The sequence below is a fragment of the Hippoglossus hippoglossus genome, chromosome 1 (genome assembly GCF_009819705.1).
Source record: "Hippoglossus hippoglossus isolate fHipHip1 chromosome 1, fHipHip1.pri, whole genome shotgun sequence".
Lineage (NCBI taxonomy): Eukaryota > Metazoa > Chordata > Actinopteri > Pleuronectiformes > Pleuronectidae > Hippoglossus > Hippoglossus hippoglossus.
In genome coordinates this window covers 5,138,471-5,164,169 of record NC_047151.1, presented here as the reverse complement: position 1 = coordinate 5,164,169, position 25,699 = coordinate 5,138,471, and the positions used below count along the sequence as shown (strand labels likewise).

Below are 25,699 nucleotides of genomic sequence, written 5' to 3'. Positions count from 1 at the left end.
GGTCTGGATCCGGATCAGTGGGTGGATCCAGGATTTGTTTTACTTTAACATTGGGAGATGGGATGCTTGACAACATTTTCCTTAATTTCTCAGAATAATTCATGGCTCAGGCATTTTTAGGGAACTGGTATTTAGTGTTGATAAATGTGTGAAATTTTGTTCAGATGCCCCAAAAATCTGGATCAGTTGACTGTTGAATCAGTAAGAAATGATTCATCTTCTCTCTGATCTCAAACTGGAAAGTACAGCGTGCAAAGTAACTAGAGAACCAGTCTGAACTCGTGTTCTGCTGATACATCGACGTCATCATTGATGACAAATAAGGTTAGTCAGATTTGGTTTTCTAAATAAATGTAGGCCACTGTTCACGTTTTTCCCCCGAATCACTGATATGTGCAGGTTGGGAAAGAAATAACTAAAACTGTCAGAAAGAAGTTTAAAGTAACAAACATCCCATTTACAAGTTGGTCAGATGACGTCAAATACCAAGTAGTAACGGTTTTGCACGCGAACACACACACACACGCACACGCTTCAGTGTGAAACCACAATAGACACAAGTGTCTGTTTTCAAACCTTTTTTTATATTTCAGTAAAATCTACTTTCATACACTTTGAAACAAGAGTACAACAAAATAGAATATACTTCAAATGTTGAATATACAAACAGTTCAGTCTGAACACAAACATCTTTCTATCGTCCCTCCTTTCAGATAAAAAAGAAAAGTAATGAAATGTTAAGCCAAAATGGCCGAGACTATTATCTGGCAAACTGTTTTACAGGTGAAGTAAAGTGACCTGGGATCTACAGTGGTTTCATTGTTAAAGCAGACATTTTGCATAAACTTTTTTTAATGCCTCTTTTTTAAAAAGTAAAATAATTTCATAACTCAGAGTTTACATATATCGATATTAGTTTTTGGTTTCTTTATTCTTTCCAAGACATGGCAGTATGCACCTGCTTAGTCACATTCTTTGCATTTCCATGCAGCCAAACAGTGTCGGGTTGGGATGAGGAGAGCGAGCGAAAAACAAATTTTAAGAATTGAGACCAAGATACAGGATTAATTCAAGACTACATATTTTCCTGGGCGCTGGAAGACGCACTACAAACAATCTAATCACGGATCTACAACCTGTTATTGTTTTTCTTATACGAGAGTTGACGTCTTGATAAGCGTCGGGAACCGATGATAAAACAAATATTAGATCCGCTCGTTTCAATAATACTGTGCTTGGTACAAGGTATCAAAACACAAAAACTATTTTCTGTTTACTGTTCAGACAAAATATGAAAAAAGAAAATTTGAATTGAAATCTAAGGCTGTTCTGTTAACTTCTGCTCCGTAAACTGTATAGTAGATATATATATATATATAAATATGTACATACACAACCATGGTCTGCTGATAATTTTCTCTGTTAGGGCTTCTCTCAGCACCTCTCTCACTAGTGTAGCACCACAAACACTCGATGCACAGTGATGGAGGTTTTCAGTACAAGTTGCTGGTTTTAACATCTGTGGAGGAAAGAAATAGGAAACAAATGTCTACAAAAGTTTCATTATAGCCTCCACATTTTGTTTTCTTCTTCTTCGATAGTTCACATTTTGCTCGGTTGTAATTATTTGCCTCGTTTTGTAGTGTTTGCTTTTTCTTCTTTAATATTTTCAAAGCGTTTTCCAAATTTGAGTCAGTGATGGTGATCCATTTAGAAGGCATACATTGTAGTGATCAAGGTTGGTCCCTTAACCGTTCCCAACAACTCCCTTTTAAAGTCTTTGTGTATTCTTATGTTGAAGGATCCAGTTAAAGTTCCGAACACAGCGCTCCAAGGGGCGCTGGTGCCGGTGTGATTTGTGAAGAGACAGACGTAGTTCCCTTTCAGTCTGAGGCAGCAACAGGGAGGAATTGAAGACAGGTTGAGGACTTAAAAACAGGCCTTCAGACGTCTTTTAAGTCTCAGAGACTGCTGCTGGTTATCACAAGAGTAAAAATGACTTCAGACATGTACAAAGTAACCCTCTCTGGCAGAGAAGGGTGCTGGGAAATGTTTCAACACTCAGGCTCTTCTGTCTTCATCGTCACATCGGGGCTTTGCAGGTTGATTACCACCTCAGAATGCTGGACATTCTGTTGGACTGCTGCCGTCACCGGCACCTGCAAAGTCTGCACCTGGACCCCAGCAGCCTTCAGCTTCTCCAAAGCAACTCCTCTCGTCCCCGGTGCTCCTATCACCAGCTCTGAGCCGTTAATGACACCGCTGATGATGTGAGGCTGTGCAGTCATCGTATGATTGGCTGACGTCACTGTCACAGTCCCCGCCCTGCCTGCGATGCTCCCCGGCTGCGACACCACTAGAGTCTGTTGTGTCTGCGTTGGCATGGTGAGTCTCATCACTTGCGTTCCCGGAGCAACGCTGACAGGAGCCAGGGCCCGAACGGTCAGGGGACTGCCGAGGAGGCTGATGCCAGCCGAGGATCCACCGATGCCGTGCTTGTTAGTGCCGGTGGAGGTCTGGAGCTGACACTGAGCTAACTGGTGTGCTGGGATTGTGATGATCTTGGCGAGCTGGACGGTGATCTTGTCTCCGTTCTCGGCTGTGGCTGGGACCATGGTGGGGATTGTCTGGATCACAACCTACACAAAAATATTCATACATCTTTAATATAAAGAAATAAATGAAATGTAAAAATGTTCAACCGGGGATTAGCCGAAAAATGGAATGTTACCTGGCTGTCCCTCTTCTGTTATTTTGACTGAATAACAGTTCTTCCCTTTGAGTAAGACAACTTGTATCACTTAAATTCAATTTTAGACTAAATTCTTTTCTATGTACGTTCTATTTGTGCACCTGTTTTCCAATCTTGTGTACACCCCCAAATACAACTTAAATAAATTTAAGAATTCAAGACCTTGATACTGTCCAAAATATGATAGAATCTACTAATATTTATTATCGTATCATGCTTTTAATATTACACAGCACTATATAACATTAAATCCCCAGGGTATAATTCATTAAATGTATGTGACCTGGACCCCGAAAGCTGCATTAAAAGGATGGATGGATTGATTAATTAGCAACAAATCAAACATTCTCTGATAAAACTTATATCTGCACACTATGAGACATCGTGTTTCCTCGCTGTTGTGGTGAGAAGTGCAGATACTCTGCTGTAATATGTTTAAATGCATAAAAGCAAATCAGTTTCCACGTGTACAAACCTTCTGTTGGGAGTTGGTGTTCCCAGTGTTGGTGAGGAGGGTGGTGTGGCCGACAGCCCCTGTGGGTCCTGTGGTTCCTGCCTGCTGTTGTACAGCAACGGTAGAGATCTTCTGACCCAGGGATGTTGTCATGACTACAGGCACCTGCATGGCCACCCGCACCGTCCTGCAGACAAGAGGTAAGAGAGCACAGAGAGTCAAAAGCTAGTATTTGGTGTTAGGAAGAAACAGATACATTTGCATCTGCTCTCCTGAAGGTCGACATCTCTGCAGGAGTCTAACCTGGGCCCCGTGGCATTAGGGATGATCGTTGCGTGAGAGTGCTGGGTCTGACTCCCATCTGTTGCTGCAGTAAACGACAATATACGCGCACCACCTGCCATGTTCTTGCTCCCCATGGGGACAGGAGCTTGGACCACGTTGGCTCTGTTCCCGGTCCGCAGGATGTTGGGCTTCTTGGAGGACGATAGCTCGGTCACCTGGAGCAGCATGTCCGATGGTGGAGGCACGCGCTCATACGATGCAGCGGTGTCTGAGCCGATCAGATCATCAGGGACGGACATGTCTGTCATGTCGTCGTCAATGATGACAATGTTTTTGGGCATCTCTTTGAACTGGTAGACCAGCCGCTGGCCCTCTACTTTGGCGAGGATGCCGCGCTGGTAGTAATACCTGAAGTAAAAAGGGTTATCAGACGTTATGATGCTACGTCCAACAAACACAAATAAGAGAAAATGGTGTGAAATCTCCCTCAGTCACACACACTCACCTGAGAGCCCGTCCCATGGTCTCATAGTTCATGTCTGGCTTGTTCTTGTGTTTGCCCCACAGCTTGGACACAGCCTTTGAGTCGACCAGCTTGAAGATACCCTTCTCCCTCTGTGTCCACTTGATGTACCTGGGACATGTGTTCTTGTCCTGGAGGAGATCCAGTAGAAACTCCCAAAGGTAGGTGGTACTGCCTGCTGGAAATCATAGTCAATTTAGTGCACTGCTAAATGCAAATTCAACTAAATCAGAGAACACAATAAATACAACAGTTAGATTTAACCCATTAAACCCGGGTGTGACATGTGCATCTCATCCTCTGTCATTGTTTTCAAGTGACTGCTGAAATACATTGAGATTCGCCTAAATACTTATGGGAAAGGTGAAATGTAGTATGAGAAATGCTTCAGAAAATGGCTGACGATTAAAGTGATATGAGCGAGATTGAAGCAGACTAATGCAAAGTTTTATTGACGAAAACAACGATGAAAATAACATTGAAGAAGATTCAGACCCAAACAATGTGTTTGAGGAGGCGGACGAAGGGGGATCTCTGAGAGTTTACTGTCTTTGTTGTTTTTTTTTTTTAATTTCACAATTTTGGGAAACTACAATGATTTACACAGAAAGCCAATTCCTAAAGCTATCAAATGTTTTTATTACATGTCTCTATCTGCTTCAGATTGTGTTGTAAAGGTTAGCAACTCTGTTATAAGAAGTTGTTTTCAAACAATGCTTAGGTTTTGGAGTGCCTTCTTATTGGGCACCTTAGGTCTTAATTGGTGAATGAATGTGTTAAAGAAACTGTGAGATACCTTTCCCTTCTCTTGGTTTCTTCTTGATGCCGAGGTCTGGGGAGCCGTTGGAAACAGCCGACTGATGTGTCTTTGGCTTCCGTCCAGCTACAAAGGAAACAGTTTAACATTTAACATCAGTAGACCCGGATATCTCTGACCCATGATGCTCAGTTGAGATCCAACAATAAAAGGTCAACCACTAGATGGTGCTCTTGGATTTCAACTTTAAGACTAATTTACTGCGGAACTTAAGGTCTTGGGTTAATGTCTGTGGCCTGGAATTTGAAGGCAACTTTATCAGGGAACACATTTGTTCTCCATTAACAAAAACAAATGTTATTCCCTTTTTCCAAAGCTTGAGCCCCATTCTGCCCTAAAGCCTTTTCCACAACTTTGAAATACTGAAGACTCCCTTCATATATGAATTTTGACAAACCACAGACTACAAGATGTTTTTCTCTACCTCTTCTCTTTCTGACAGGCTCGTGATCAGGTTCTGGATCCTCCAGCATCGTCCCAATCTCCTCGTCGTCCTCCTCCTCCTCGCAGCAATCCTCAGTCGAGATCTCCACCTCTGTGTCTGCTATCATGTCGGGACGCATGGCAGCGTGGAGCAAATCCGGTGTCACGATGCATGGTGAGAAAAAGGCTTCTGGGTGGAGGACAGAAGAATGAGTTTTGCTTTTGAGCTGCATCATAAAGTTGACTTCCTCATAGGAAAGCAGGTTTAAATATGTATTTCACAGCAGGTATATAATATATTGGGCTTTTACTTTTTATAAAAATCAAGTTGGAAAGAAATTGACATGACATGCAATTTGTTTGCACAAGTCAGATGAGGATGAACACTTGACGTTGCTCCGATTGTCTGTGGTGCCTCCTCTGCTGCCTCACTTGGGTGGAAATCAAACAGGTGAGCACACAGATTTCATTACATAGTCGGCAAACAGCCTCACCTTTGTTTTGAGCGTATAAAATATTTTCACATGCCGCTTCTTACATGCGTTAGTGTCACGATCGTCTGCTCAGGACATTCTCCATTTTCGTAGTAAAACAATGTAACATAACTGACTAACTTTACTGATAGATAAAGCTGACCGTGAGCGCCCTCTGCTGGATCATGATGCTCTTCTAGACTGTATATTTAAAAATGGAACAGATCATTACAGGTAAAATAAGAACGTTTCCCCCTACGTACGAGTGAAGGTTTAAATTTTGAATAAAAAGTGACAGTCCTAATATAATACCAACAAGGATCTACTTGAGTAACAAATAATCATATTCTTTGGGATCTAATAAACTGTTTAAAAAGACTCAAAGTCCAACGATTTTTTGAGTTTTAATAATTATCGAAGTAGGAATACCATAAATTGTTTAAACCATGGCAAAGATGAAAGGGGAGCAAAAACCTCATTGACCAACCAACATTTCACTCTTTACCCACAATACAAGTATATTGCCTTATTTATGGGACATTACAGACATCAGCTGTAAGTATAGTTTGTTCTTAATTGTGTAAACCCTTGTGTTCTCCTGTTTATCGGCTTGTGTGCGTTACCTGGACTACGGCCCTCTCTGAGGCTGGAAGGTGAATCCATGCGTAGCAGAGCCTCGGCAGCCTCGATGGTCTTGTCAGAGCAGTAGACATGAGTGCCATGGACAGAAGCCTCCACTGAAACACACACAAACACACACAGAGTCAATTAGCAACCTTTTTTTAAATAATCCCGTGTCCAGGGTCCTGCACAGAGAAACTTCATACTTAAATGTTTAATCCTGTTAAAGGTCACAGTCTATGTTTACCTGTTGGTTTTGACAATGTTTCATTTTGCATTAGTCAACTCTTTAATGCATCATAAATGCAATGCTGCACATGCTGCAAAACAAAATGCAACTACATGGCGCCCCCTAGTGAAAAAACTATTGCTGGGTGGATACTGCTAAAACATTTTCAGTAATCAACTTTCACACCCTAGGACTTGATGTAAAAGACAATGGCATGTATTTATTTTCTTCTCTTCCTCTTTACATTTGATAAAAATATCTCGACAGTTTTTACCCTGCTCCTTGTCATTTTGTCTGAAGATGAAAGACAACAGAACAGCTTGAAAATACTGAAGATTGTCGAGAGGTTAAGTAACATCAGCGGCACCTACAGCTGCCCACCAGTATCTGCATGCGTGCAGTTAAAAACCCTGAAGGACCCTGGGAAGGAGCCCAGGGCACCTGCTGTTGTTGTCAATCACCGGTGGGAAACACGAGAATCTCCACCAGCCTGCCCTGTCCATGTTTGGCTATCTCACTGAGGCAACAGGCACTGCATTGGGGAGAGAGACGGGCTATCTTTAGATGGTCTCACTTAATTCAGTTCCTCTCACAAACAAACAGGACATACTGGCAGCGATCACAGCAGAGACCCTATAGCAAGCTGGGCTGCCCTTGAAAACACTGCTCTGTAATAAGACCACCAAAATGTGTGAGGTCACAGTGCTGCAGCTGCAGCCTGACCTACATCAGCACATATAGAAGTTGTAGCCTTTTCAAGTATGTCTATAGTGTGAGGAGTTGGATTGACACTTAATTATTGAATAATAAATAAAAAGAAAACACTGAGAATTTCGCAACAGATAAGCATTGAGTGTGTGTGTAAGCGTTAGGATACTTAAGTAAGTTAACAAGACGTATATTATGTAGCTATACTACAATGTAAAGGCGCCAAGAATAGCAGCAAGTCCGACAGAAAGTAGTGCTGCCTCTGATGACTTCCGTGTTTACACTCCTCATCCTTTCCCTCCAGTTCTCTTCGAAGAAGATCACAAATCCTCCTGTCACTCAACAGCCGCATCGCCTCCTATTGGCTCTGTCTCCGATTGACAGCCGCCCCCCGGTGAAATCTCATTGGACCCCAGCTTGCGTTTTAAACCACCCCGTCCGATATTGGACCAACGGGAGAGTCGGTAGAAAACACGCCCCGCCCCTCACATAAACAATGCTTCCGCCATCAAAATGAGACAAAATACTTTGAGTATAACGATTAAAGCAGCAGTGCGAAGCCAGAAGGCGCCTTTGTGACACATTAGACATTCAAACAATCGACAAACACGCATCAAATGAGACAAAAAAGTGTTAATGTCGGTCAAAGTGGTCGAAGGGTGAAGCCGCACTAGAAACAAGTAGAGGGAAGAAAGCGAGTGAGCCAGGCCGTCCCACGCTTCAGTCTCACACACGATAACGGAAACCATCAGACATCCGAATCACAACCTTCCACTCGACACGTGTTACCATGAGCTTAACAACCAACCATATCACAAACACAACACATTTGATCCTGATATTTATGAGCAATGTGCTGTTAATCACTCCTATTACTGCACAATATTCCTACAAACTACACAAACTAGAGCCAGCAACTGTTACACACTCATCACTCAGGTCAAGCACAACGCTGAAAGAGGTGCTGTGTGATGCTGTGTAACAGGTAAGTGTCAGTGAAAATAAACCCACATGTCCTTCCGACTCAGACAGCGTGGCAAAGACGTAGGGAAGACAACATCTCTACACTTCCTGGTTGTGCAGAGCCGACGTGCAGACCGTTATTCTACATCTCCCTGCGCGGAGAAGAGCCTGCTCCACCGTGCAAAACACGCACCGTGCACACATCCGAGTCTCCGTGCACACTGAGCAAGTTTCCCTTCTTAAACTGGGCTCACACATCGTGTAGCAGCGCCATGCAGGTTGCTACCAAGGTGATCACTTCCTGATTGCCCTCCATTACTTCAGCGCGCTCCTCCGCGCACTGAGGCTCAGCGGCCCGGCTTACAAACGCGAGCCGCGCGTTCGCGGCAGCTCCCGCGTCCCGGTTAGGACAACACAAAGTTACGTTACCGGCTCTGATGAGTAGATCGAGCTGGTTTGCATGTCCCTCATGCTGCGAAGTCGCCATGTTTTCCCCTTGCTGCAGATTCACATTGACTTCTCACTGAATTGTATGGGAAGCCAGCTAGCTCGGATCACTCCGCCGCCAATGGGAAATCTAGTCGATTTCCACGAGACGCATTACAGCGTCCGAGATGTATCCCTCCGCCGACACAGGAAATCCTTCCTTCGCCCTCCCTCACTTGCGTAATGACTACGTCACACACAGCTGCACAGCGATAACTTGATTGAAATCCACACACTGGACGAACAAATCCACTTATTACACAACAAAGCTGCAGTTTGTACAACGAATTGATTGTTTTAAACAACACAATGCATCTAAACCGCAACTTTTCTTAACAATGAACAACACTCCTGTCTTTGTAACCGCTGTGACTACCGGTGTTTGTTGCTGTCCATAAACTACGGAGTAGCATCACTCACTTCTTAGCTGGTTTGATCCAGGTAATTTTATACAAGTCAAATTCTCTCCTACAAACTAACACATTCATCAGTTACAGAGACATCATGCCCGTAATTCGGATTTCTTCTTTTTTCCAAGAGTAGTATGAAGAGTGGAGCGTAACATTTTAATCTTAATTAAAATATTATTCATCAACAGTAATTAAATGCATCTGTGTTTACAGTGCAAAATATTTATAACAATTATAACTTCAGTTCTGAGGCGACATAACTGTAACATAAACAGAATTATAAAAGTGTCATGAAAGATGAGTCAAACTCATTTTAGTTGACAACTAAACAGGACTATTTCCAACTAGTGTGCACATGCTGCAAGTTGTGTAGTGGAAATGCTTTCTGTGCATCTACAGCATTTAAAAACAGTTTTTGTGATCTCTGCACATGTTCTTTAGTTAAATGGCCCTGTCTTTTGTCTCATTGGGACTTTACATACACAATGTTATGGAGTTTACCAAAAGACTCTTAAACACTAGGTCCTTTTCAAGTGATGGTCACAATCCATGGGGGTTTGCACCAGAATTTTTCAGTCTTACTCCGACAAATTAAATCACTTCATCCTTGAGCTTGAAACAGCACATTTTTCATTTAGAAAACCGGGCTTAAAAATAAACTATATGGGTAAATCCTGTTTTTCTAGATTTCTGAAATCCAAGCAGGCAGAAAGTGATGCAAAATAATTTACTGTAACTATGATCAATTATTGATCCTGCTTAGAAATGCTTCTAATTTAGATTTTGTGCAAATGGAGCTTGGAGATGTTATTTAAGATGACGTGACTGAGTACAGCACAAGTACTCATGAGTTTGAAATTATATTACCTTTGTATTCAATACGTTTCATAATTACTGTACTGGAGTGAACAATAGTCTCTATTAATAGGGGATTAATAGATGATAACTGAGCAATGCTGGGCACCTCAGCTGTACACGAAGTAGTGACTGTTCTAAAATATCCACAAGGTGGCAGCATGTGGACACACAGCTCTGTAGATAACCAGATTGTGTCACTAGTGTTTACAGCAAAATCTGACAAATAGTTCAGCTCAACCACAATAAATAAAAAAACACTTTCTAAGTTTGAGTTAATAAACCAATGTGTGGACCTTGAATTGGGATTCATGTGAATGTACAAAAGGTCAATATGTCCTCAAACCTCTATAATAAAACAGAAAACTTTCATGTGTATGCCCAAAAGGTTTTGAAGTCAGGGGTGAGGAGACAGAAAAACCAAAGATGTACCAATGAAATTCAGGATGAGACCAAAAAAGCCACAAAATAAAAGGTGCAATCAACCCACAAAAAACGTATTTCTAAAATTATGTTGGACAGAGTAACACAAATAATGGGTTAATGTCCACTGGGTGGATTAAGTACCAGGAAATAGTCAGGGTAAAATTAATTAATATTTTTATCTTATCAGTCAACGTTACTGAGTCTAAAGCCATTTTCAGACATGAACTCCGGAGAATGTCGGCAGAATTAGGTCCAGACTTTCGCCGCAGTTTCCTTTTCACATAGGAACAAAGTAGTAGGAGATTCTTCGCTCCGACGTGTTAAAAAACAACACTGAAATCTTTGGCCCGTTCAGATGAGGAGTGGCGCAGCAGACAGAGGCAGGATGTAACTCAATTGTGGTGTTGAGATCATGTGTTTTTGTTTACAGCATATCGACAAGGGCGTGCCCTTATCACCAAAAACTCTCTTGACATCTTGGTCTGTGTCGTCTATGTGTGTGGCACCATTTTTTCATACTGAGATATGTTTACTTTTTGTTATTTTCATTTTTGGGTGTGACATCTGTTGGAAACTTCATCAACACGCCCACTCGCTGACAGTGAATCCTGTGGTGGATCTCCTGCTGTGTTCTCTCATCAGCTCATTTAGACGTTCTCCACAGTTTTTACCAGGGGGCTGGCAGGAAAAACTCTGGAGAGAGTCCTCTCACTCCTACATTTGCATTCTCACATACAGCCCCTCCAGAGGAAGATTATCTGGGGTTCAGTGCATGTCTGAAAGCAGCTGACTGGCGGTAGCACCAGCTGAAAATATATAAAAGAATCTGTATAAACGTGAAGGAAGCCAGGGCTCCTAATGGCAAGATCAGAATGTTGGTTTTAAAAATAATTGATTAATTAATCATGTTAAAGGATAAATCAGCTTAGCTAAGGATCTAAGTTTACTCTGGGCATTCTGGGTAGCGAGTGTAAGTGTAACTCGGACTGTATGATAGTCATCCTGCACTGTACCATATAGTAGAAAAGGGAAGATTGTGAAGTTGGCATTAAATCCAGTTTCTGATCAAAACAGAGGTATTTATTCCTCACCTGCCTCCCCTTCTGTCTCCACCTCCTGCTCCTCGCCCACTTCCTGCATCAGGTACACCTCGTCATTATACACCACCAACTGGGCGGAGTAACGTTGCTCCTCCACCAGGCTGGCACCAGGCACCTCCTCCACTATGACTGCTGGGTAGTCCTCAGCCTCCTCTCTGTCCTGTACCTCTTCATAGTCCTCCTCAGCTTCACACTCTGCTTCCACCTCTCCTTCCAGCTCCGCATCCACCTCACACTCTCCCTCCTGCTGGAATAGTCAAGAACAACACGTTTACCATCTATGTCGATTAGGAATAAATTAGGTCAGAAATGAGAAAAGAAGGCAGAGTGAGGCTACATCCATATTACTACGTTTTCGTTTGAAAATGCATCGAGTCTGCTATGAATATGCCTGGCGTCCACACTCCTTCTGGGTTTTAGAGCCACTTAATAACAGAAGTTTGCAAACACTGCTGGCCCAGTTTTAACTTGAATACTTGCATGTCAATGTCAATGATGATGTAGACACATGTTGGGACCTAGTATTGTTGAGCAATAGTTGGGCCTACATGTGTAGCCAAAGCCTGCGATCACATGTCTCCTTTGTCCTGAAGACGAAGGAAAGCTTCCAGCACTCAGTCTCTCAGGGTCCTTCATCTTCCCACCTAGGTGTGAAACCTGCCCCCGGACCCAACTTCCGGCTACTATTGATCACTGTGTGCCTCAGGACCTCTTCTCTCCACTCCTGGCCAGACATTCTCCCTACCCAAGCTCTTCCAACCTCCAAGCAGGCCTGCCTGAAGCAAACTGCTACAGAAAGGCAGCGACGCGAGGGCCGGCCTAAGGACACAAAGTCTTGCCAGCAGAACAACAACAACAGGAGCCAGCAAGACCACTTCACTGGACTTCCAACAGCACATCAAAAGGGACCTTTCCCCCCCTTTCATGGACTGGTAAGTCGTTTTCTGTGTGGACAGAGATTGTTTTAGTTTGGAAACGCAGTGTAGCCTTAGTTCTGCTTGTGTCTGTGTCCAACCCACCTGCCGAGGGTCCTCTTCAGCTGTGACATACTCCACCACTGTCCCACCAGTGTCGACCAGCACCACTGAGGTCATGACTCATGCTCCTGTGGGGTCACACAGCCAGTGATTCGCCACAGCTCCTCCAGTCTGGTGGGCTCTACCTATGTGGTGAACAACAGCCCCTAGAAAGATGAGAAGAGACCTTGATGAACAAAATGACAAACGTTTGGCCCTGTTATACCTTCATAACCTGTGATAGGATCTCACTTCCATGCTGTGTATGCAAATAAACATGTAAATCACTGCTGTATGAAAAGACTAAATGTGCTTTCACCGGTCCAACTATGACATACAGGTTTATTGTGTATTGTTTATGTGTTTGGGTTAGTGTATGTGGGAGGGAGGGAGAGTCTGACTGTGGTCAGAGTGACGTGATGTGTGGTCCGCCAGGTATGAACAGCGCCTCTGTAATGCAGCAATGTCAAAAGTGAGTTGAACTGAAGTCTCCCTATTCGCCTGTTCACTGAGTTCAGAACAGTTTCAGAGTTGCTGATGCGTAGCTGACAGTGTATTAAATCCTCTTAAGCAGAAAACGTCTATGAGGGTACCTGTCAAGAAATAATTGAACCTTTTGGGAAATTTGTTACAGCACAGATCTGAGAGTGCTGACAATCTTCTCATCAAACTCTTGGCAAGACAAGTGAATAAGTGTTGTTTTAAAGAATCATAAATAGTGATGCAAAAGTGTGGAAGTTTTCCCACCAGGTAAAAAACTGGAACAACACTGGAATCACATATTACCCCAGATATTTGATGAGCAAAGACGTGAATGGGATCAATACTTAAATGTTCAACGTTAGAATTCACTGTGGGTAGCCTCTCTCTTGTCGTGCACTTGATGGTGTGTGTAGATTAGAAGTGTTACTCCCAGATGCTGTCACAGTCTCCTGATTAATGTTATCAAATTGCCGTATGGACACTTTTAGTTTTTGCTGTGACAATCCTCCACCTGAATGGTCAACTCTCCTCTTGTCACATGATTATAGGTCTATATAGGTCTCCCATACTTTAGACTACTTTGTGATGTGACTCTGCTCTGCTGCACAGCAGGAACTTTCTGTGTATAATTGAAGCATATTGATAACTAGTATTTTACAATTTTTTGTTTATTTAGGTTTTTACATTAGTTGAACATGGGCACAATAGCTGATATGCAAACATAAAATAAATGGGTTTATTGTCTATACAAATTAAAAGGACAGGTGAAGCCTGTGGGCGAGTTATGTAACCAGTGTGTGTGACTGAACATCATTTAAAACTACCTCACCTACCCTAACCCTTAATCTAACCATGGGGTTATTGAAGTATCGGCGCATCTTGACTGCTCATGCTTCTTTACAGTTCTCCACAATTTTTACAAAATAAAAGTAATGGAACCAAAATATAACTACAATGTACTCCTTCTTTCCTGACTGTAATCCAGAGCCTCATTATGGGCCTGGGATCTCCTGCATCTCAACCCACAGGAAGTGTCTGTCTGCTTTTAAGAAATACACTGACAGGAATCCAAATCATTCCGTCTAATACACAGGTTGTCCAGTGGACGACTGAGGCATGCTGGACTAGAGCCATGGTAACGGTTGCTAAGAACCACAGGGCGTTCAGTTCCTGTTCTGTGCTGCCGTGCATTGTGACAATAGGATATAAGACAAAGGAAAGGCCAGAGCATGGAGAGACAGGTTAATACACACACACACAAACACACGCTCCACCTACTCTGACTTTGCTTGGTTTTTAAAGGGCTGTCTTTGCCACTGACCTACTGAGATTTGATGTACTGTTCCAGTGGTGAGGTCACAGCTTTCAAAATGAAGTTAAATAAAATACAATACAATTTAAGGTGCCAGTAAACACGTGTGAAACCCTTTTCTCCCAAACCTATGTGCTACATCATAAGTGGCTGCCCACTAAATCTCTCTGTTTATTTTTTGTATCTTCATACAGCTACTTCCATCACTTGTCATGTAGAAAATAAAATACATCATGACATCTCTGCCCTCTGGATAACCACAGGCTTTTCACTCTGCCTCAATTGGCTGATCAGAACAGCAAACACTTTGCCTTTACACAATTGAAGCATACTGGGCCATTCCTTTACTTTATTCAACATAAACAAGTTGTGAAACTGAAAAAAGACAATTCTCCTATTCTCCTTTTTAACCACAGCACATCTTCCCACTTGTTTGGCTCAGGGTGGCCAGCCTCTGCTTAAAGATAATCTTACACAAAAATTCTTTAAATTCTTCTGCAGGCACAAGGACCAGGATTAGGAAGCACATTCTCACTGACAGTTCAATTTCTCAAACTTTTTCAAAGCAAAATTTGGAACATAATCCTAAATACCCAGAGCACAATATAAATTCATGCATGGTCCCTGGCATCTTGCTTCTTCAAACTTGGCAAAAACTTCTACTTGGACTCAAGATTTAACTGATTAGATTTTGTCAATCAAAAGGTCTAGGTCACTGTGATCTCACTAAATACATTTTTGGAAATAACTCAAGAATTTATTAATGATAAAAAACAATTCATACCTTTCATTAAATTTATTCTAAATCTTGAATGTGTTATATTCTCATATGTTATATGAGTCTGAACAGACCTGCATGTAAACTGCAATTTGACTGTATGGTCAAGGCGAGGCAGTAATTGCAGTTAGTTTTGTATAAACCTTCCTAAACAGCCTGAAAATGCAGCATCCTTCGACATGGTGTGTATGAGCACATGCTCAGTTACTTAACCCCTGCATAATGGATGGACCATGCTGTGCCAGTGCTCCCTTTGCTACTGAGACCATCATGCCATCAGCTCGGATGGAAACCCTCTGGTCAATTATTTAAACCCATGCAGCCGGCTGTACAGAGCTGTACATACTGTTTATGGGGGAGCATCCCAGAAAATCTGAATGGAACAGGTTGACACAAGTTAAATGATCAAGACCACATAGGAATAAACCAACTCACTCTAATTTATATTTCTTCCCATCTCACATTCAAAAAATGTTTCTAATATTTCATGCTTCCTGTTGTTTCATGGTCTTTGCTCCCTGGCACAGAAACAAACTAACCAAATAAAAGTAAGTACATGTGCTGCACAATGCGTTATTTTTCTGTAAAACTGACAGAAGTTATTATGCAAGCTCATAGAAGAGTTAGAGATTGTGACACACTGGGTTTTTATGATCTATGCAGCAGATGTAACTCATTTCATTAATCAGAGAGAGATTGAGTGAAAGGGAGAGTGCAGAGTCCTGTATGCAGTGCCTGTACTGGATGTGTGTTCCCTTGGTCAACAGTGATAGGGCATTGTAACAGTTTGCTTTACTAGAAGCTTCATCAAAATCACAGGTGGGGAACATCGAGCCTTCACATACAGCCGATGATACAAGTCATAAATACAAAAAAGCTACTCAGCAATACAAAAACTTCTCATGACATTTTTTCTTCTGTGATAAAAGAAAATAACATGAGATGGTAGACTAGCATGGCCGTTACTGCGGTCCCTTGCGCAATGTCAAGAAAAGCAGATGCAGAATGTTGCATTTTACAAACATACAGTCATAGTGATGAAAAGGGGAAATTTCAGCGTCAATACAGCTGGAAACATGCAGCTAACCTGGATGAGCTGCAAGGACAAAATGCTCTTTGATAAAGTTAACGACAAAGTTTTGGTGTCCAACAGGTAGCTTTTTCAAGACCTCATTCTAATGGAAACTAGGTTACACAGGTAAGATTTGTGGTGAGTGAGCAAATAGCCATGAAGCTGAAAACTTCTTGCAGAACGAGCCTTGTTGCTGCTGTGGAGCTGCTCAATGTTTTGGCTAAAACCAGCAGTGAGTCACATCACCACCATCATCACTACCATATGACATCAGATCATTTTCCAGCCATTGCATCAGAGAGGTCACTATGTTCAATAATCTAGTATGGCATGCAGCGTCACATGTAGTATGCAACACTGCAGGGAGAGTTCTGAAAAACATTAATCACATACACACACACTGATACACACAAAGCAAACACACATACAGGATGTTTCAGGGGTCGAGTTTCTTAAGCAGCATTAGCAGGTTGTGTTGAATCAAACTAGTATTACAGGACCTACTGGATGACTGCGAACACGTGGCTGCTTTGTCAAACTAAATTAACAATGAGCTTGAATTAACCATTTCAACAAACTTTCATTTTAGAAACCAGCAGCAGATATGTGTCATGTTACAAGCAAAATAATTCATCATTTTACAGGTTAAGAGCTGTCCATCAATGTGACCTTTGTATTCCTTACAGCTAGCTCCTAGTCATGTTGGTATTCCAAGATTGTAAATGTTCCTGCTCCAATTAGATTACATAATTGTGGATGAGGGACAGCTAGGTATCTACATGTTCAGTTCACTTCGAACGTTTGATTAATAGGCTGATTCATGGTGAATCAATAACAGTCTCAAGACTCAACAAGATACAGCACAGTCATCCTGACAGGCCACGTCTTTCACAGCAACCTCCAACAGAGCATATCAAAACTAAAGAAAAGGAAAAATGAACAAACTTGCCTCGGCAGAGAAAAGTCCATGTGACTACGCTGTCGTGCATCTTTAATCCACAAGGAGACAGGGTATGAAGGAATGTGAGATGTTTTCTCGGCAGGCATGGTAAGAGAAAGGAACAGAACTGTTTCTCTGACTCTCTCCCACACCTCCTCTGTCTGACATCCATCCATCCATCCATCGGGCCAACCATCTCCTCTGCCTGCCCGTATGTTGCCTGGGTGGAAGGAACCTCTCAGAGCGACTCAGCACTTCTCAGACCCTGCCCTGAGCTCAGATCACATGACGAGGGCGGGACACACACGCCGACTCACACACAGAGTCACACAGAGTCACATGATCTTTCAACAACAGAGCTTTTGTTCCAAGTAACTGGGGCTGCGTTGTGCCCTGCCCTCCACCAGCACACACCCGCGCACACACACACACACCAATGACACAAGAGCTAATTCATTACTTGATATCGATTTAGCCCATACACACATTTAACTCTAACTCTGTTGTTATAGCTTTGTAGTCCTTTTATATTATTTCTCTCAGGACTCATAATTGTAATGCTGGTTCCTTGTGACCCTAGTTCTCTGAAGGGTTTAGGATGTGTGGTGAAAATATTCTGGGGTTAAAACAAGGTTCATTCATCTGAAATGTTTGTTATACAATATAAACCAGAGTGCATACCTCCAAAGAGTGCGTAGAGTGCATCCGTAGAGTGCATACCTCCAAACAAGGTCCCTTATGAAACCACATTTAAATTCACTACAGTTGGATTTTTATTTGAAAACCCTTACTCACAAACTAACAGACTGACAAACAAACGCAGACGAAAACATCACCACCTTGGCGGATGTAATTACAGGGCTGTCTAGTATCACAATGATGACACAACAAAGAAGAGAGGGTGAACCCATCATGGAAACAGCCTGGAATAGAAGCAAACTGTACAGCCGTGCATGGTAAAATGAACATTCATGCAAAGGGAATAGATGCAGTAACAAGCATAGACATTGTTTATGATGTACACATGAAATAAATGCAGAATCTCTCTCACATCATCCTTAATGTTATCGAGGTCAAAGTAATTCATGATACTTGACCTAATTTTTCATTATTAATTTTAAACCACAGCTAGTGTCTGTATCAGGTTCTTTCAATAGACCTGTTATTATCTATCTTTAACACACAGCACTCACATACAACCGGGTCCACCCCACAAAAACCTTCAGACCACAGTTCAACTGTTGGATCAGACTGCAGGATATACCAGCGGAGCAAAAGGCAGACAGGTCAATCATTCACCAGCACAAAGCAGAGACACTACTATACAGGTTGGGGCTGACTACCTGCTGATTTTATATTGTGGCTGATCTTGAAGACATCCATGATCTATCTTTTCAGAATTTTTTTAAAGATTGCAACATTTCATTGGAACTTTGCAACATTCACAAACCAACCGAAGGATTTCCTACTAGACGATAGCTGATTTGCCAAATTACAGCATGTGTCTCTATAAAGGATCGTGATTGGCCACATCTCGGCACAGTGGTCAGCACTGTGGCCTTGCATTGGTTCTCTCTGACTTCCTCCCACAGTCCAAAGACATGTGGGTGAGGTTAATCAGACAGTCTTGTGCTGTTGAACTGTAGTGGGTGATAGTGCGAGGTGTTCCTAGTATTTTGCTAACCTTCATATAATAATCATGGGATGGACAAATTATTAGCAACAACTCTCAATATAACCCAGCACAACTTTAACAGTCAGTAAATCAACTCCAGAGATTCAGTAAAACCTGATCGATATAAAAAATCCAAGGAATGGAGATTTATTTCAGACCAACTGTATTTTAATGTATAGTTTTAATAAATAAATGTGCATTGTACGCCCTACAGCAACCCATTTGAATTTTGTGTTCCTGTATTTTCTCAGGTATCTGGGGTACTTTTTTCATTATGATTATCATAACTCAGCAGTGATGTGGAAATGAGATGGTGATTCGCTGACAGCCTACTGAACCACGAGTCAGACGACAAACAGCATGTTTTGAACAGGCAGAGTACTGAACATTTAAAATACTCAAAGGCTCTACGAAGGAAATTCTGATTAACATTAGTATATTTTGTAATCTGACGTTTGTATATTAAATAATAATTAATGAAAACATGAGCATGGGAACAGTGAAGTATTTTTATTACATCTCAAACTAGAATAAACTAATGGATATGCACGTCAAGCATAGAGAGGGACAAGAAGCTCTTAACAAAGTCTTAGCATGTTGACAGGCTGCCACCAGCATCTATGGCCTACTTCTCACCACCTGTTACTATATCACACAATAGCATGCTGTCACTAGTTACTCAACGGGGCCAGTGTGGGTTCAGCATGTCCACACTAATCTGGTTTGCTTGTGTCAACACCTGAGACGCATGAAAAACAGGTAACGAGGCCAGAGGCACAATCAAAGTTGGTCCCTGATGTAAAACCCTCGTTTCACAGCCACAGTCTGTACTGGTGACACATGAACCACTGACTGTGGACACGAACCTGCTGTGAAAGACAACATGCACCACCAGCCACTGTGCCCCTGGTACCTCTGCTCCTCGGTCCAGCTGAATGATCAGCCACACTCCTGCTCCACACAGTTATTCACCTACACTGTAACCTGCTGTGCACAAGTGCTGTGGAGAGCACGTCGCACACACGAGAGAAACCGACTGTTGACATGAACTTAGCTAACGTTAGCACGCTGATTTAGCATTGAGAGGAAAACGAGCTGTCAGAGAAAGCAACGCGACAAACCATGTGGCTAATGTTTGCTAGTCGTGTAGCGTCACTTACCGGCTAACACCGTTAGCTCCTTCCCCCGAACGGAAACAAAGTTAGTTCACACGGAGCAGCCTGACGTTAGCGGTGGCTAATGGGAGTTTGCTCCGTGTGTGTGACATCCAGTAACCCCTCTCCTCCCCTCCTCCCCCTCTGCGCTCGACCCTCAGCCCGAGGAGTCCCCCCGGCTGCTGCTGCTGCGTGTGTTCGGGTCGTGGAGCCCCGCTGGAGCCCGCAGGCAGACGGGCCGTGTGAAGAGCCCGGTGCTCCCGGTGCTTCATGCGGGACAGTGCGTGGAGGAGAAGCCGCAGCTCGGTGCTAATGGAGACTGACTCCGCACGGTTCCTCCGCTTGTTCGGGCAAATCTAGTTCGTGACGTCACGTCGTACCATAAACAACCAGAGTGAACTCCTCCACTTTCCTATGTTCTATTATCAGGTTGTTTTCTACTAGAAATTCACATTCACATGCATCCCATAATTGTATTTTAAAGAACTGGTTTCTACTGTTCGTGATGGTCAGAGGTTACTCAGTAAAAAAGTCCCAACAAGCCGATTGTAAAAAGCAAACTAACAGATAATCACAAACAAGTGATCTGTCTCCATCAGGTGGTCAATACACTAGATATTCACTGTGAGCAGAGAATAATATCAAGCAGAGCAAATCTGAGTCAGGGTTTATACATCATTTTATTTAAAGTGCCTATGTAGACACAATCATGACAACAGATACATCGTGATTAAATGAAACTAAGAAGAAAACCTTCACATATTCCATCAGGTTTAGTTATTTTTGATTATATGTAGTTCAGCTACAATTATAAAACAAAGCATCTGTTACTCTCAGAGAACTGGAGGCATGTTACTGTTCATTTAAATGATCTAATGAAAAGGTACAAGTCAACTTGTATGAATTTGAACCTACTTATGATTTGTCTATCAATCTTTTGTCACAGAAAATAACACAAAACAGAAAATAGATATGCACCAAATTAAGTATTTTTGCCTTAAAAGGAAATATTAATATTAGTGTAACAGTCTTCACTTGTATTTCTGTCATGATTTCTGCTAGAAATGCATCAATTACTTTAAAATTAGTGTCTCAGTAAAAGTATAATGGTCGTAAATGATCTTAAACCAGACAACCAGTCTGACAGACAACTGCTCCTGGTTTCTATTCTTCCCCCCTCTCTCTCATCTCTTCCCTCTTTTCCACCCTCCTCTCCATTTTTCCTACGCTCACCCCAATCGGTCGAGGCAGATGGCTACCGACACATTGTCTGGTTTCTCCCCATTAAAGTTAACCTTTTTCTCCGTATCTATCTCTTGAAATAGTGATGCCTTGCAACTTCATCTGTACAATGAAAAAAGTGAGGAAAATACACATCTCGTTTGGTATAATTTCAGCTGGAAAGTTGCACGCCCACATAGAACTTGAAAATATTGTGAGGCTAACACCATTTTAACAATGACAAACCACTTCCACTGCCTATTGACTTTTGTCCCATTCATGAAAAGCTTTGCAACAGTGGCACCTAGAGGACAAGAGACGTTATGGGAATCATTTCACAAATGCTAACACAGATTGAACAGTAACAGAACGAGAACATAGAGGAAACTGTGTGGTAACTTTTCAGAAAGGAGACATTCGTTAGTTAAACCTGTGGCTATAGTTCTCATTATGCTGTTTTCATGTGGATCATCATCTGGGCCTGACTGACTGGCGAGAGTTGTGGAAGGCACACCGTCTGTCTGGTCACGACTGGGCTGTCACCACCACCATCGCCTCTGTGCTGCCTGCAAAAAAAAACACAGCCATTTGAATAATGTAAATTAATTTGTTTAATATCCCCAGCTTTATGATTTTGCACATCTTAGAGTTTAAATAAGTAGAATGGACATTTGTCACAAATCTGTGTAGCCTCTATAACTTGCATTACAATACTAATACTTTCTGGTATAATCAGTTTCAAGGTATCTGTCTGAGAATACTACTTATCCTAAAGATGTCCATTCTACTATCTCTAGTTCTACACAGACAGCGGTATTTATCGTTGTGCTGCTTTTCGACTGGTTACCTTCTTAACTGTACTATTACATCAGTGAGCAGCTTTTTACAGTCCAGACATACACCTCTGGCTCTGTGGACACAGGCAGAAATACATCTGGTCAGAGCCAAACACACTGCAGACTCAGATTATCTGTTTTCTTTACAATGGATAAAGTGAACTGCAGAAATGTCATTATCAAATTAGCTAAATGTATGATGTGTTGTTACAGACATTGCAATGTGTGTATTGGCAATGTTTTTCTTTTTATAACATGCCTACACTTTTCTCCCCATGATTTACAATATCAGAAAATTACAAATAAAAATGGATGCACTTAATATTTTTACATCTGATGCTCAGTCTATGTTTTTCTAATTAGGTTTCATCACACCGGCCTTTCACAAAGCATTTATTTATAAGTCCTTAGTTGTCATTAAAGATAAATGTCAGCTCAACCCAAGAGAAACACAGGTTGATCAAATGTTCAGCTCGGCCTAGAGTTATTTTAGGAGACTGGGCCTGTATCACCCCTGAAACCTTCATTTAACACTACAGTCAACAAGTTTGAGTTCATGTTCTAAAGCCGATCATCTTTGTAAACCTTTTATGAAGCTGTTGAAATATATTAACCCATATCTGTCATTACTTCAGCGAAGTAAGTAGTTGTTAGTTACACTACGATTCAGTGTGTCTGCTCTTTACCGTTTACTGTGCTGCTACTGGCTGAAATCCTGAAGGACTTTGCATGTCAAACAATTTTGTCTTCCTGATTTAATGTAATGAAAATAGTCCACCTATTTTGCATCTATAAACAGTATACAAACATGTCAATGCAAGCCAATAAAATACGGCATTTTAAGTATTTATCAGCAATTGTAAATTTAAATAATGACCTATTTTATGTTGTTACAACAGTATTTTACTATATTGTCATTAATTTCTGTTTATACACCACCCTCCACATGAAATAAACGAGAATGTATAGCTGCTTATAGCTACATTATAGTACAACCTTCCAGACACCGTACTTACCTTAGTCAATTATTTTTCAAGCATTGTCTAGTACAACCTCTAACACTGTATGTAATCTCTCTGAAATCTCCAAGAAAACCAAAACAGAGTTAAAGGTACATTATCTCAATTTGGAATGCCCATTGAATTAAATGTGTACTGTAATTTCATTAATTTACATTTGACATGGCTGTATTGTGGTCAAATGTGAATGATCCCTTTTCAGTTTTAGCTTACAAGCTTGTTTGAGTGAAGAAACATCACAATTTGACAGCTGTGAAATGTGGGATGATAACATTTCAAGATAGTCCGGCCATTTCTGATTGGATCGAGGATATTTCCAAACCCGAACAATTCCCAGCTAATAATTAAACTGTACTGTACTGATTTCCCTGCCCTAGATGTAACAAACCAAGATTAATATATTAGGTAATTTAAAAAGGTAATGGTAAAATAGATATGGGGTGTTCAAAAACTCAATGACTGGCAGCATGTGTGTTCTTACTTTGTCCCTCCACGACTGACACCACCTCCATGGCCACATGTGTTATATCCGCTGCTCCGTCACTGACCAGCTCCTCTTCAAAAGCAGCGGCTGGCACCACCTCCTCTGAAGCTGAGGGAATGGAGTGGCAGGAGTGGCAGGGCTTTTCCTCATGTGCTGGAGCCTCTGTTGCAGATTCTGGTTCAGCAGCAGAAAGAACTTCCAGATCCGCTGCTGTGGAGGCTGCGGCCAGCTGAGCCGTGTCCACGACTGCTGCAGCTTCACTGTGTGTTGACACCATTTCATCTGCGTCCTCTGCTGATGCTTCATCCATTTCAGCAGCAGGTGTCATCTCGCCTGGTGACGTCTCATTCAGTGGAGCAGCTTCTGCAGTGGTGGTGGCCTCCTCAGCAGCTTCTGATGGATCTTCTTCCACAGAGGCCTCAGTGGGGGAAATGGCCTCTGATGCAGCTTCTTCCACAGAGACCTCAGCAGGTGACATGTCCTCAGCTGTATCTCCAGGTGAGGCCTCTGATGCAGTTTCTTCCACAGAGGCTTCATTAGATGAAATGTCCTCAGCTGTATCTCCAGGTGAGGCCTCTGTAGAAGAGACAGCTTCCTCTGGAGCAGCTTCAGGGCCTGGCGCCTGATCCTCAGCACTGACCTCTCCCGCCTCCTCTACCGAAGCGTCACCTTCCTCTGGAGGAGATGCAGTTGCTCCCTCTTCCTCCTCTGCTGCAGCAGGTGTCTCCTCAGTCATCCCCTCTTCAGCAGATGGAGCTTCTGCTACTTCCACATCAGCCACTGCCTCATGAGCACCAGCCTCCGGAGACTTCTGCTCCTCCTCGATCATTACATCAGCTGCCTCCTCAGCTGCTTCCTTAGATACCACCTCTGTGGTCGCTTCCAGGACTTCTGGTTCCACCACCACCAGGGTGGAGTCCGGACCTTTTCCATCCTCTACTTGTCGGACAGATTTCACCAGACTCGTCTCACCAACAGAAGCTGCCGCGATCTCAACTGTGGAGCCGGCCAAGATCTTCACAGCTGTGAGCAGATCTGGCAGAGACTCTGAAGTAGGGAAGGAGAACAGGAAGTGATGGCATGAGTTTAATTATATCTGCTATACATGGTACTATATTGGTACAAATACATAAATTTCACTTACCTGGAGCAGAAGTCTATCACTGGACAGTCTACGTTCACCACAGGTTCAGGAAACTCTCTACAGGAAGCCATCTGCCCAGTTCATGCTCCTACTTTTAGTAAGTGTCCTGACTAACAATCTCAGATACAGAACATCCTGTGAGCTTAACACTTATAATTTGACACCACTGCCTTTCAAAATAAGGGTATCCAAACGATTAAGGGTACAAGTCTGGATGGACAAATTTCAATGATGTTCTTCTCATGGTGTTCACAGATTTTAGTTAATGTATTTATGATTTGCTAGATACAGTAGTAAACAATGTAAAGGGAGTCACAGGTATGGTTTATCACCCATCTGTCACCCAACCCTGGCAAACCACCAGGACACCCTAAAAACAAACACTAATCTTGGATTAGTCTTAAACTGTCTGCGAGGCACCTTTAAACTGCACAATGCAAAAAAGACTGATACAAGTCTGTGATTCTGAAACTATGATGAACTTATAAGAAAACATTCAAGCTGTACACATTAATGTTCAACAGTTCTAGGATAAAAAAAAAAAAAAAAAGCTTGTGGAACTCATTTCATCCATCTGACAGTTTCTTTCTGCGTGCTGCCTGTAGCTCTGCCTCTTTACATCATTGTGAACCTACGTCTATGTCTAGAAAAGGTACATTTGTTTCGATAGCTAAACATTTTTACCTTGTTCTTTGCTGTTGCACAGAACAAAAGAAAGTCAGCATTTTCAATTTATAATCTTGTAAATAAGAACTATTTAAAGGAATTAACTCAGATATGATCCTGTGTATCAGACAGTAACAATTTTTAAAATCTTTGTTTTTCCATTTTCACCACTTGAATGCAAAGGAGCATGAACATGGCACATGGGGATTTTTCTAGAAAGAACAAAATTCTACAGAACAGGGTGTTTCTATATCTACAAAATAATTCAGCTTTTACTGTTTCACAAACAGCCAAATAATCTGAGTGTTGAATGTATATAGGTCATAAATATCAATTAGTCATCAATAACTATGCATACCTGCCCCACACAATAA

General features: G+C 42.1%; 2 protein-coding genes across 13 annotated transcripts; both read right to left on the bottom strand.

Annotated features, from left to right (window-relative positions):
* Positions 1–868: 868 nt before the first annotated feature.
* On the bottom strand, positions 869–20,297 carry LOC117764909 (ETS-related transcription factor Elf-2-like). 12 transcript variants are annotated; one of them, XM_034591102.1, is made up of 10 exons: positions 19,962–20,297; positions 12,545–12,708; positions 11,517–11,772; positions 6,351–6,464; positions 5,256–5,444; positions 4,811–4,897; positions 3,997–4,192; positions 3,510–3,899; positions 3,228–3,393; positions 869–2,639 (listed from the first exon to the last, which is right to left on the bottom strand). In XM_034591102.1, exons 2-10 carry the CDS (start codon positions 12,617–12,619, stop codon positions 2,055–2,057), a joined length of 2,058 nt encoding a protein of 685 aa, XP_034446993.1. In that variant the 5' UTR covers positions 12,620–12,708; positions 19,962–20,297; the 3' UTR covers positions 869–2,054. The 12 variants fall into 12 exon arrangements, with proteins under 12 accessions (XP_034446993.1, XP_034447399.1, XP_034447310.1 ...); XM_034591508.1 differs by having other exon boundaries at positions 3,997–4,189; XM_034591419.1 differs by having other exon boundaries at positions 11,517–11,769.
* Positions 20,298–21,624: 1,327 nt separating this feature from the next.
* LOC117765797 (brain acid soluble protein 1-like) lies at positions 21,625–25,581 on the bottom strand. Its single transcript, XM_034592337.1, has 2 exons — positions 23,513–25,581; positions 21,625–21,742 (listed from the first exon to the last, which is right to left on the bottom strand). Exons 1-2 carry the CDS (start codon positions 24,342–24,344, stop codon positions 21,702–21,704), a joined length of 873 nt encoding a protein of 290 aa, XP_034448228.1. The 5' UTR covers positions 24,345–25,581; the 3' UTR covers positions 21,625–21,701.
* Between the last annotated feature and the right edge of the window lie 118 nt (positions 25,582–25,699).